Raw genomic sequence first — 14,304 nt, forward strand, 5'->3', positions numbered from 1 at the left:
TCCCCAAGACTTTCTCCAAGCAGACAATCAGAAGTTATGATGCTGGCAAAAAAAGCCAATATTTTTACTACTAAGATCTTTGCTTTTCTGAACACATCATTGCTTTGATGTTTTATTACACACCTTGAATAGACCCAAGGTTAGGAACACTGCCTGCAGAAACACCTGTTTTATCACATTTTTATTAGCAGACCCCTTTCTACTCCTATATCATCTCTCAAATACTGCTGTGTTTGAAACCAAGCCTTATGGTATCTGGGGTCCTGTGAAACACAGGGTATCCCACGTCAAGATGCCCTGGGCAGAGGAGGCTCCTGCCCACTGAAAAAATCCTCTGCAGAAGCTTCCAGAGCAGCCCCAAAGCGTGTGAGGAACACAAGTAGGGAAACCACAGAGCATTTTCAGAGCCTCTAACTTCAGTGATGGCATGGGAATGTAACAGGGTGATTTCGAAATTGTTTTTCTTCACTGCTATGCAGCCTCAGAACAACTTCTTGTATTCTCTGTAGTCTCTTAGGTTTGCATCTAAGACACCCAGACTCTGAAGAACACCATAATTAATAATTAACCATTTATTCATGAGATGGTAAAAGCAAGAACAAAGAAAGGTGCTCAGAAACAGGTGAGTTTCTACATGGGACATTATATGGCTCAGGAGTGGAAGATGGGACTCACAGAGGAAAAGAAATGTCAGAGACTAAGAAAACAGGATCCAGCATAACCAAGGAATTCAGTGAGGAGTTACCACCCCCTGCAAACAGCAGGGGAAAGAACTCAGCTTTGAGCAGAGAGAACCTTGTGGCTACAGAGACCACAGAAATGCCCCAGGAGGCAGAGAGGCACTGGGGAAGACAGCAAGCATTACTCTTGAGGAGCAAGCTCCACCAAAGCTGCTTCCTCTTTCCATCCCCACACCTCTGCCTTTCAGCCTGCAGCAGGCACAGTGCACTGCCCAGTGCAGGACACAGTGCCTGCACTGCACAGGGACTCACTTTCCCTCCAGCTCTACCAGCCCTGCAAGCTCCAGCAAACACCCCACAGGGGGCAGCAGCAAACCACCCACACTCCTTCAAATCCAACACGGAGGAAAAGAGGGCTCTCTCTGAGCTGAGCTCCACCAGAAACTCAAACCTTGTCACCTCCTCCTGCTCCAGCCTCCAAGGGTTCTGAAAAAATGTGGTAATTTTGGATTTTAAAAAAATATAAAACACTGGGGGAACTGTTCATCATTAAACAACTCATTCCCAGAAAGAATGGGAAAGGGAAGCAGACTCCCACCACCGTTATTTCTAATCCGGTGCCCAGGGCTCACTATGTAAATATAAAGCTTTCAGAGGCTACTTCAACTCTGAACAGCTTAGGTAATTCAAGTAGTAACTCTTGTAGTTTTAGCAACTTAATCCCTCATTACATGCAATTAAATATTAATGTAGTCCTACTGAAGAGGTAATGGACAATGTCTATTGTCTCACTTAAAAACAATAAAACATGTTACAGAAATTTGGTGGTCAAAAAAGTATCTTTCTGAAGGGAAACAACCCACTAATCTCTCTGTTTGCTCCTTTCCTCCATATTTCACTCTCTACAGGGGAATCTATTTCTTTGCAACTCCTGACAATTAGTAGGCATTAATATATAATTTTTTTCTAAGGTTTTTGTTCTGGTTTTTATGGACATTTAAAAATTCTTTTAGTAGGAGAGATATACTACATATTAAAACATAACACCTCGTATCTGCAACTGCACTAAAGCAGGAGTCAGCTACTGAATATTCAGAGACAATATAAAAACATGTTAGAAATTGAACAAGGCTCCCACCAAAATACCCATTTCAGCAGACAAAAAACAAAGAGAAGGCCCTGACAGAACACTGTGCTATACACTTCACAGGGACTGCTTGCTCAAAAAACAAAGTCTGAAAAATTAATTTTAAAAAAGATGTATAGAAGGGACGGTGTCCCACTATGAAATCCAGGAAAGAAGCCATCTGGTTTTCATGGTACCTTGAAAGCATCTGCTTAAACATCTTTAGAAAGTTTGAAGTGAAAATCATGTAAGACCTGTAATTTCTCAATATTCTCTTACGTGAAGAATGAAACTTATGACAAGGCTTCATTTAGTTTCATTTGGTTCAGTGGAAAAGTGTAAAATGCAAGGAAAAATAAAAGTTACAGAAATTAACTACAAAGTCCAGAGCAAGTGGCCCACAAAGTAATTCCTTTCACACTCCCACCACCAATGTACACCCAGTCTGTTCTCCAGACTACAAAGAAAGTAAAACTGCTCAGAAATCGTATTTCATAGCCAGGCAGTAGAGACTTTCATCCAAAACCATGATAAATGTCTCATTTTTCAAATGCCAAATGACACATTGATAAAATTAAACAACCTCTTATGCTTCATAATGCCATGCACTATCAATAAGATATAAAAAACAGAATTTTCACTCCAGACTACCTTCAGATTGAGAGAAAAACCAAATGCTAGAAAACAAAACCCACTCTTTACTGTACACCATTCCATTATATAAACTAGAATAATCCCAACTGCTTCTGTTTCAAACAACTTTGTGCAGAGAAGTCAGGCCAGGCAATGGAATTCTGCATCTGTACCAGGTTTTTACCCCAAATAATAGAGGTGAAAAGGTGAATAGCATAGCAAACCTGGACTGCTAAACCAATTAAGCCTCTCTTGAGAAGGAATCCAAAAAAATAGCAAGAAGTCAGATACTACAAAGTATCCTTTTCAGAGGTATTTCATTACACTTGGCTTTCTTCCTGGACTGGGGTCCAGGAATATCAGCACTGCCTTACTTCTTTTCAAAAAAATAAGTTGCTTGAATAATGTGCACCTTGTGCACTGCATTGAAATAGACAATCATTAATCTTGATTTTTTTTTCTGTTCTGATCTCTCTTCCCTGAATAAAATTAAAGTATTTTTGCAATTTTTATCAGTAGTGTGAAAACTTGTGAATTCCAAACAAAAATCTCACAAAAGGCAGGAAGACCTTTTCTTGGTAGTTCAGGGATTCCACCTCACTTTATGAGGTACACCAAGGAGTGTACAAAACCCCTAAGACAACCACAGACCCACTGAAAAATATAAGAGTAAAGCCTAACCTCTGCTGAAGCTCAGCTGGGGAATTTTTCATGTACACTGTGGGGAAGGCAGGACAGAGATACTCAAAGAAGTCCCCATTCCTATAGAGAAGACAAAACCTTTTCTTCCAGAAAAATGTCTGTATCGGAATACTTTAAAATTACTCCTTTGATGTGCCCTTTGACTGTTTCCCTATGCCAGAGGAAATTTCTCATGCCTTTTTATCCTTGTCACTACATTCACCATGTCTGACTTTGATCATGTCTAATGGCAATGATTTGGTGAGAACTGACTTCAACCAATACTGAGAGAGGCTAATTTAAATAAATACAGTATTTATGTCTTTGTGACTCAGAATCATGAGAACTTAGTACGTAGATCCCTCTTTATTAGCAGAGGCCCATCTGGAAGATGCTATTTTATTTGGCTTTTTAGATGAAAAGTGGCTTCTGGAAAATATAGGTTTATTTGGGAAACTTTCAGCACTGTCACACCTTGCCAGGCAGATTAAAATTTTTAAAAGGTACTTCTAACTTCTGTTGAACCTCTGCTTTCCAAGGGATACCCAAAGGAGACCATGGCATTTTCACAGAGACCACCACAGAGGCCACAAACTGGGCTGCAGTCCTGGATCCAATTCAGCTTTCAAGGCAGTCTAGACACACTTTAGCTGTTGAGCACAGCTGTGTCTGCTACCTTCCCAAAGCAGGGGATGTCTTTCTCTCATATATTCACTTGCTCACAGAAGAGCCTGTGACTCTGGGTGTAGACTGATGTCTGGCCAGAGCAGATTTAGCGACTCTGAGCCAGGAGGGCAGCTGGTCACTCACTCCTTCAGCTCTCTGAGCTGTCCTGACCCAGTCCCTACTTCTGCTGCCCTCGGGCACTTTATCAGGCAGACCTGCTCCCAGCCTGGCTCACTGCTTGTGCCTGCCAAGTGGGCAAGAACAGAGGCTCCCACAGCAACCCTTGTGTCTTCAGCCAGGGTTTGCTTTCATCTCCATAGCACTTTACAGCTTCTAAATATTATATTCATGCTAAAGCATAAATGTTGAATGTTTCCTCTGCTACTTAAACAGCAATTTAAGAGAGCAGCTTGAAGTACTCTGCCTCATGAAAATGGAGCTTGTCACGGAGGAGAAGGAAAAGCATTGTAAGCTGTAATCGTTCCGAGAAAATATTGCTGGGAGATACATAATCCAATGTGACATCTGAAGTTCTTGTCATGGAGCATTTGATCATTAAAAAAAAATATTTCTAAGGTCTATTTTCACATCAGTGCACTACGCATCCTGTCAGAACAAACAGTGCCCTAATGCAAATGATAAATAAAAAGTATTTTATTTCCACAGCCAAGGTATTTCCATTCCAAGAATAACTGTAAAACTAGAGCTATTGAAAGTGAGTGTAACTGTGAGAACAGTGTGTCACAACATAAATTATATTTATCAACAGAGGACAGTATGAGGTTATTACATCTCTTTAAGACAGAAAAAAAAAAATAAAGGAAAAGATTGACCTGTGTTTCCCACTTGCATTTCAAATATCAGCTGTTAAACAAAGGCTCAGTGATGTAAATCAAAAGCAAACCACACACCTGAACACGTGTCACCACTAGGGACAGCACTAGACTGTCCTACAGTGCAGCACCGCGGGCAAGGAGCCGCCAGCCGAGTGAAGACGCCCATGGAGGTCTGTGCTTCAGTCACCCTCGAGGTTACCGTGAAGCCCAACAACGTGGCCGAAGCCTTTTCAATCAGTCAAGGGATGGGCAAAAGAGGACTCTTTGCAAGCACTAGATTATGAATGTTGACCTACTGTAAAGGACAGGAGCTATGAGGTGAATGAAATCACTGTACATTAGAGTGTGGAAGTGGTAATGAAAGGGGTGCAAAGGGCGAAAGTTGCTTTCTGTGCAGGAAAACATGCCTTTGCCCACTAAGAAGCAGAGCCCAGAGAGTGAGAGGACATGTATGCACGTGCTGTGCACACAGGACACGCAACACACTGACCCAGCCTGGCCCTGGGAGAGGAGTGCATGGCTTTGGCGGGGCTGGGAGCACACGGAGCGCTCAGGGCAGCACTGCCCACACTGTGACACCGTTACCTCCTGTGGGGTGGGGACGGAGCACTTTTACCTGGCTCACACGGCGTTCACCCCCGTGCCAGGCCACTGTCCGGCAGTCCAGCTCCCGCGGGGCAGCCGTCGTGCTCCGCCGCTCCACATGGCGAACCCCGGCTCCGCCCGGGGCCGGGCGAGGAGCGCCCTTGGTTTCCCGGCGCGGATGGGGAGACGCTGCCCCGGCCCGGGCCCCTCGCTTTTGGTGATGAGCGTGTCCCGTCCCCCCCGCGCTCCCCGAGCCGCTCACCGGCGCAGCGCAGGCCCTGCCAGGGGACGAAGCGGCAGCACAGGTCGCACCACGCTCCCACCGCCGCCGGCCCGAAGAGGTGCGGGGGCTCCGGCGGCGGCGGCGCCTCGAAGATGGTGCGGACGTGGCGGGGCCGCGGCGGGGCCGGGCGGCGGCGGGCGCCGAGCGCGGGGCCCGGGACTGCGGCGGGCGCGTCCGGCTGCGGGAGCGGCGGCGGCTCCCGGGGCCCCGCCCGGCCCCGCCGAGGCTTCTTCTCCCGCCGCTCCCGCGGGGCCGCCGCCATGCGGAGGGGGCCGCCTGTGCCCGTGCCCGCCTGACGCGCTCGGCTCCCGCGGGCAGGGCAGCGCGGCCGGGAGCGGCGGGGGCCAGGGAGGTGCCGCACCGCCGCCGCGTCCTCCCCGCGACTCCCGAGCCCCGTCTCCGCTCTGCCCGCCCCGCGCCCGCGGGCACAAACTCCGCGGCGCTCGGCACAAACGCTCTCCGGGATGCCGCAGCAGCCCCTGGCGCGGGGGAGCTGACCAGAGCTGGTGATGCGCTTCAGTAGGCTCCCGTTAAAATGATCTGCCTCAGTTCCTTAAAGCGGCTACGGGGGAAGTATTTCCCTAGGCTGGGTAGAGCTGCCATAACCCACACCGAGATGGGGAGGCTGCGGCGGCCGGAGCAGTCAAGAGCGTTCATCCGACACTCGTGTGAGTGTCCAGGAGCACAACTGAAAAACTACTACCAACTACTGGTGCCTGACTAGTGACAAACAGAAATTCCACTGAGGAATACTACCCCACCACATTTTTTTGGTGACAGATGAAATAATAAAACTGTTTAGGGCACAGAAAAATACAGGGTCGTGAAGCCTTGCCAATGGCAGAATCAGTCACAAGAGCTCCTACCAGTTAACCTATTCCTATAAACCCTCTTCCAATAGTATTGCTGTTCCAGGACAACCTGTTCTGGCATTTGCCTCTCTTTACCATTAGAAAGGTTTCTCCGAAGTTGTAGGCTGGGTTTGTTTCAACTAGAGTTTGTATTAATAATCTACAACCACTTCACCACAGACACAGTGAATGCTGGTCTTCTGGAACAGCCTAGAAATTACCAAGGACTTTTACTTCCCTCTTCTTCCAACAGTCCCTTCTTTAAGCCAACAACTCCCCTTTTTCCCAGTTCTGCTCACGACCATCCAGAACTGTTCTACAGTCACCACTTCTACAGTGATTTGACTACATTAGAACTGTTTGAGTTCTACCAGTGGACAATTTCATACTGAGCAGAGCACTAGGAATTTTACCACCATTAAAGAACTAACGTAGTTCAGACCACACATCAACCAAGTAGTTAAAAAAAATAGAAGAATTAGTGGCTCTACCATATTGCCTATGCTAGTGATTCAGTTGTGCAGGGCACATTTTCTGAACAGCTGGATAATGCAAACTGAGCTGCGATTTGCAACCTCATGTTTCAGAGTCTCTGTTCTGCTTACAAGGAAATAAACCTCATAAGGAAATCCTGAAATTAACAGAAAATTAAATTATGAAAAGGCAGAAGTACACACTGTACAATAAGTGGCTCATGATGTATTTATGCCAGTAAGCTGTTCACTCATGCATTTTCACAATTCATATGAAGACAGGTTTGTTTAAGTAACAGATAATTAATATATTCAGCTAAACCTCCAAACCAGTAAACCAGCTTCAGGAAGAAGAACCATATATTACTTTCTATTACTTATTTTGGCAAATCAATAGCAAGATTCATAGCATCAGGACACTTAGTTTGAGCAAAAAGTTGATGGTACCATACGCTATGCTTTTACTTGAAAAATTATTTGCTTCATAATAATGTAATCAGAAGATTATGAACTGATTACTTCAAGTTGCTTAGCTACTGCTTTGTTAAAATTGTTTTAGAAAAAGAAATTTTAACATGAATAAGATTACTGATGTACTCAGCGAGACTAAAGCCAGCAATGTTTAAAATGAACATAAAATTTAAGAAAAAAAATTCAAACATAAAAGAATGCTGCACATATTTCAACATACAGACTACACTTTTACTACAATTAACTTTTTCAGACTGCTTCAGTATAAGGAAGTTGAAAATTATATATTCCACCTAGCAATTGATTTCTTTCAAGATTAAGAACTTTGAAACAATGAAGTGTTATAATGTTGGAAATACAGTATATGCACAGCTAGAGAGCCCAAGTCTTTTAACATTTATTCATGTGTTTTACTGATAAGCAGTGAGACTGTGGATGTGAATGAACAAATGTACAAGCAGGCATTAAAACATTCCAGTTAGACATAATTCCAGTATTTTAAAACTGTTACAAATGCCAACGAAAGTTGTGTGACAAACTATTGCACCCCTTTTGCATAGCTAGATTTTTTGGGTGACAAAGACAGAAGAAGCTGCTCACATGAGTGTAAAAATGTTTGAATTCCCTTTTTTGATTCTCACCAAGAACACTGGAATGCAGGTCTTGGACATCAAGGCAAGTAAATTTCTTGTCCTTTTAAAATGAAACTCTCATTTATAAATTTCTTAAGTTTCTCTCCAAGCATTTTCAAAAAAGGAAGTGAAAATGCTTTGTGTTCTGACCTGGACAGATAAGCAGAGAATAAGCATCACAAAACTACCAGATGCTATCACTGGTCCATATTGTTTTGTTTACACCTAAATGTTCCACCAGTAATTATGGAAAATTCCAAATATAGTTGGTCCAGCTCTTACAGGTGTAATGCAGCAATGAGAAGTGCTATTGGACACCACTGAACATCCATGGCCAGGCTTCCACAAGGAAGGAACAAGTTCTGTAATATTTGCATGCTCATCTGAAACAAGTATGTACATCTGTAGTATCCAAACAAAGGGATGTTTTCAGAATTTTTATTTTCCTCTTCTCTTTCTCCTATGTATATTGGAGCAGAATGTTTCACTCTGCATCTCTGCATTCCAATCATGTAGTACTGAAAGTACTACATGAAAGTAGTAACTGTTGATGCTGGAAAATAAATATACACTCATAATAAAATTTTCCATCAAAGTTTGGTACCTCAGTTGTAAGGCAGCAGTGGGAGTGGTCCCTTTTCAAGATCTAGACTAGTATCTTATTTTCTACTATTCAGTTACTACTGAGGCATGATACTATCCAGTCTACTGACTGCCTACAAATTCTTCTCAAACTGAATTTTTAACCTTTAAAAAAAAATTATACCTGCAAATACAATTAAGAAGAAGCTGTTTTAAGTACCCATTGTGGTGGTGAGCAACAAGATTTCAGGGAAAGTCTGAAAATGCTGTACTCCAAAAAATGAATTTTTACATTCATTCTGACAAGCTGGAGTGCAAAACTTCCATATACTAAGCAGTCAGACGATTACAGACAACATGGCACCAAGTACTTAGAGAACTTAAAAAAATATTGTGAATTTGGTTTCTCAAGTAGAAGTGAACTAATAGTTTGGATGTGAAAGAAAGAGAAATGCATTTCTGTTCTGTCCTATCTGCACTCTTAGTCCCTACTTGCACTCATTTAAAAAAATCTTATTTAAAACATTCATCATTCGGTGATGATCAAAGTCATTCAGCTAGACTCCTACACAATAGTGGTTGTTGAAAGAAATCCAAAATACCCTTTATACAAGGGTTTTTTGGAGTGCTGCAAGTCCTCTTGCAATGAAGACTTAATTGCATTCTGAAAAAAAAAGGGCAATATTCAAAGTAGACAAATGTCAATTTCATCAACAATACTTTTCCCTTTAGGACTCCTCAGAGATCCTCCAAGGGGCTCAATTCCCTGCCAGAAGTTATTCTATCCTAAAAGTGACCAAGAAAAGATATATATTTCTTTTGTATATACATATTATACATATTTACATTTTCTTTAATATTACAGTTGTTGAAGGAAAAAAAATCCTGGATACAGATTTATTATCTGCTTTTAACTGTCCCAACAGTATTTTTTTCCCTTTGAAAAAATTTACAAGTCCTCTTCAGGTCCTTTGGAAGCTAGATACAGTCCACGTTCCGCAGGCCACCATCCATAGTCAAAGCACCAAATCTAAACCAAAAAAAAAAAGTGGTTAACTACATAATAGAATAAATCTTTAATTTATTTATGGGGTTTTCCTTTCCCTTGCCACATGCCAACAAAGGCGTTTGTACCTAACTTTTGTGTCTGCAAAGAAGATGGAAGAGTGGAAGCTTTGCTGCACTGGGGGACCAGGAGTGGGGAACAAAGCAAAACTAATTCAGCTTAAAGCTAAACTCCACTCTATCAGCAATTTACGCTGAAACTTTCAGGAGATATTTATTTTTATATATTTTCTCATCATCATCGGAAAAAGGTCAAAATCAGTCTGTATGTGATAATGATAATATCCTCTCAGGATTTGCCTCTTCACTGTATTTAAGCAATCTGAAAACTGCAAAATCATTAATTCAGATTGGTGTAATTCCACAGTTGTCAAAAATAACATCTAAAAGGGAGGAATTAAAAGACACCACTGCATTGCTGCAACAGTACTGTGTTTAAATTCAGAACTGATCTGTCTGTGCAACCAAAATTTTTATTAGCTAAACCAAAGTAACACGAAACAAAACCGCCCAAAAATGGTTGTGTCAGAATGATTTTACAGTAATGTTCCGAGGTTTTGAATAATTATTTTTTGTTATACCTCATTTGAACAGCTCAAAATATATTTATGGTTAAAGACTTTATAGAATTGTTCCCTGAGTTTAAATTCTGATCTATAAAATGTACCAAATTAAGCCCATCCCTAGTTTCAGGCCCCAAAGGGAAAACAATTGCTTGCCTTTCCAAAATGTGATTGTTTTCAGCCAGCTCTTTAACAACACCTTCCATTTCCTCCTTTAGTTTCTTCATCCTGTAGTAACCAGAAGCAAGTGAAAGATTAGAGTTTTTATTGGGATAGTTACCTGCTCTGATCACTCACCACCAGTTTTCAGCAACTTGCCATTACATACAAAATAAGGGACAGGTAAGTTGTTTATTTGCAAAGAAACAGATGATACATTAGTGCTCTCCCCCACTCACTTCCAAATCTGTGCCGCCACCACTACAGCAATGTAAAATTCTTCATCTCAATAGAGCAATCACCAAGTCAATTAATTTTTTTTTAATTTCCCTGTATAGCAAGCAGACAATAAATATTACATCAAACCCATTACAAAATTCTCACCCAAGCGTCATTTCTACTAATGTGTTTGAGCTTGGATAGACTGTATTCATTGTATGTTTCATCCCACTGGAAGCTGCAAACATTTTCTGTGGCAGGGCATCTTGTAACTGTAACAGATAAAAAGGAAATTTAAGTTACAATAGAAATTGTCATATATATCTTGATGCCCACCTTAAAATCCTTTTATAAATTCTCCATTGCTGTGATACTTCATAAATTCATTACAGTAGTAAGGTGGCTGATATGCTCCAAGATGAGATCATCACAGCAAGTTTTGTATTGACATGACCTATAATTCCCTGGTTGGTCCATATTCCTATCTAACACTTTCATAATAAACTCTGGAAAGGAAGAATTATCTATTTGTTATGTCTGTAGATATTCTAGGGCAACAGGAGCCTAATCAATGGATTGGTGGTGCTACTAAAATACAATTAACAAGTCAAATACTGCTGTCCACCATTCCTAAACTGATTTAACAATTAGCAACGGCTTTTTGTCTATCTTTCCTTTCTAAAAAATTATAATTTTACTATATGAAAATGCTCTTATTCTCTCAGTCTTGAGATAATTCTAATAAGTTTGCAGCCTGCAGAATCACCATCCAAACCATTAGTTTAACATCCTTAAGTATGCATCCCATAATCTTGACTATGGAAGTAGCATTTTTATACTTCATAAGAGAATTAGGATAATCCTCTAGGTCCTCTGAAAATATTATGGTAACAGTTACACAGAATATTTCTCAATGAACCCACATCCATTTGAACTGATTTTTCTGAGGGGCAACACTAACATTACCAAAGCCTCCAAATCCACAACCCCCAAAACATTCAAACCCACAAACCCTGCCAAAAATCCCCACCCAAATAAAAACAAAACAAAACAAAACAAAACAAAAAAAAAACACCACCCCAAACCAAATTAACCCCACCAAATTCCAAAATCGTCACAATTCACAAAATCACATTATTGAATTATTCAAGAAATAACATCATTCCTTAGTCCACACTGACACAGCAATGAAGCTACTGTAGACCACATACTGCACCCACAAAGGCCTGTATTTTAATACAACTGCATTAATGTAAGACTCACTACAAACAACACTATTGATATGAAAATATGCCAAAGTCTTTTAAATATGCAAATGCTTCACAAAATTTTGAAGCATTCTACCTCATTTATATAATCCTGGTATTTGGACACCTCTTCTTCAATATCAAAACACTGATTGGTGAGAGCCAGTAATTGCTTCCTTGTGTGAAGCATTTTCCTAAAAGAAAAAGAGTTTTCTTTTAAGAGCTGCTTATATAAAAGTGGTGCAATGAACATTACCAAATATTAAAGAAATCAATAACTTGCCTTGTCCAGTCCTCAGCTTTATCCAAAAATGTATCATACTTGCTGACACATTCATCTTTGAAAAGAGCTATGGCTTTTGTAGCATGCAAATACAGCTTCTGCCTGCAACAGAGAAACAACCAAAACAGTGTCACACTGCTTTCAAAACTCCATTCCTCTAACTTTCTGAAATTTGGAGAAAGGCTTGTAGACTTAAAATCTGTGCAGATACCTTTAATCAAGCTGTTGTAATGTGTAAGAACTCAACATTCTACAGGAACTGACAATTTATGTCTCAAAAATATTCCCTAGCAGAGAGGAAAAAATATTTTAAGCACTTAGTTTTTGTTTGTATTTGTATTATTCATCTTTATATATGAATAAATGGTCAAATGTATTCTTTGAGTCAGCTGATATATTTAAGGATTCCAAATGGAAAGGACAAAAGTCTTAATTATTTCATATTTGTCTATTGCAGATACTTGGAACTTCCAGCATAGATAAATAATCCTTTGGATTGAGTAACATACATGCAAGAAAAAGAAAAGGAGTTTTGTGTCTGCCTAATTTTATGACAAGAGGAAAAAGAAACAAGCAGAAGAGGAAAAGAAAGGAAAACAAATCCCAATTCTTGTTAGTGTGCCAGACAGTAGTTCCAGTGTAATTGCCTCATCACGCTATGCACTGCACCAGTAAGTGTAAGGGATACTGGAATGCTACAGACCAAGACCTACTTCTGGTATTCCATTAAGTCTTGCATAATACATATTGATTAATGAAATTGTAGCTAGAGTGTAGCTGGACTGTCATCAGGAATGCATACCTATCATTCAACCAAAAAAATAAAATTCAAATTGAGTGCTGCTCCCTTATCTGCCTAAAGGTAAATATTACAAAGGCCAGCCTCTGCTGATAATAGCACGCAGTCCTTAACAAAAGCCACTGCCATTTCTCTGTGGGCTGAATCAAGCATAAAAAAGATGGATCTCAAACCTGTACAGTCCCAGGGTAGATATTTGTGGTAGAAAATATACCAGTATTCAAACCATGAAAATGAAGCATACTTGAAGTGTATCATATACTAATGCAAAGACATGGTTTTAGTAGTAGAAAACCCTCTCCTCTGCTTGGCAGTTATCCAGTTTAGCTTTCACTACGGGAAAAATCAAGTGGCAAAGTTGTGCCCTCTGCATGACAGCTTTCAATCTGTAATTGTCAGTGAAGCCACACTCATGGTAGTGGTGTATAAATTCATGCAGCATTTAACAAGGTCTAGGGAACCATGCAACTGAGCAGCCACTAGGAGAATAATTTATTAACTTAAGCATCTAGCATCATTTGAGATAGAATCTTATAATGGTTTGGGTTGGAAGGGACTATAAAAACCATCTAGTTTCAACCACCTTGTCACAGACCACTGCCAGAGATGGGGCAGCTGCAACATCTCTGGGCAACCTGCTTCAGTGTCTCATCATCTTCACAGAGAAGAACTTCTTCAATGTATCCACCTAAATTTCCCCTCTTTCAATTTGAAGCCATTACTACTCCTTGTCCTGTCACTGCAGCTCCTGATAAAGAGTCACTCTCTGGCTTCCTTTTAGGCCCCTCATTCAGCTACTGCATGGCTGCTAGGAGGACTCCATGCAACCTTCTCTTCTCCAGCAAAGATATCCTGCCCTGCTTCTGACCACCTGTCCAGAAAGGTGTAGGTTTCCCATTTGACTTGTGTCCTACCTCCCAGTCTCAGAGCATGTCTCAGATACTTCAGGGCAAATTAAATGGCATTAGCCATCTGCATATGAGGAACTGAATAAATCCTGAGACGAGTATAGCAGTATAGAATCCGTTGAGACTATGGCAGTTTAGAGATCCAAGTTACACACAAATGCTTAATGTGGACCCCTTGCATGAGGGACAATTTTAAACAAGCAATGGAGAATGGCATTAAAATTAATTCTGTGTGCTACATTTCCTGTAAGATTAAATCATTCCAGAATTTCATTCAGCTAGTCCAGATTTTACTCATCTGTAGAAAATTATCTCCACCTTAGGTACAAAGTAATTTCGATCTTACTTAGGGCTTTTTCCTCTCTGAAAAAAAAACACAGGGTAGAAGTGAACTTCCTATAAAACAGTCATGCCTAGATAACAAATAGGTATTTTGCATTTAGAAGGCCTATCAGTGAAAAAACTCTACAGCCAGAAAGCACCTCATTATCATACAGTAGTTCCCCTATGTATTTAAGGTATTTAGAAGAAATTTTTTACAAAGCAATCCTAAAGAGGTGAC

General features: G+C 40.8%; 1 protein-coding gene across 2 annotated transcripts in view; it reads right to left on the bottom strand.

The window, feature by feature from the left end:
* Window positions 1-7,000: 7,000 nt before the first annotated feature.
* TBK1 (TANK binding kinase 1) overlaps window positions 7,001-14,304 on the bottom strand; it is a 28,165-nt gene continuing 20,861 nt past the window's right edge. The window contains exons 17-21 of one of the 2 annotated variants that reach the window (XM_083859957.1): window positions 12,036-12,137; window positions 11,850-11,946; window positions 10,671-10,777; window positions 10,284-10,355; window positions 7,001-9,529 (exon numbers count right to left, since the gene is read on the bottom strand). In XM_083859957.1, the coding sequence (XP_083716083.1) occupies window positions 9,478-9,529; window positions 10,284-10,355; window positions 10,671-10,777; window positions 11,850-11,946; window positions 12,036-12,137 (430 nt within the window). In that variant the 3' untranslated portion in view covers window positions 7,001-9,477. The remainder of the gene's footprint in view (window positions 9,530-10,283; window positions 10,356-10,670; window positions 10,778-11,849; window positions 11,947-12,035; window positions 12,138-14,304) is intronic. The other variant, XM_083859956.1, reaches the window with a different exon arrangement.

This window comes from Zosterops lateralis (genome assembly GCF_965231275.1).
Source record: "Zosterops lateralis genome assembly, chromosome: 4".
Classification (NCBI taxonomy): domain Eukaryota; kingdom Metazoa; phylum Chordata; class Aves; order Passeriformes; family Zosteropidae; genus Zosterops; species Zosterops lateralis.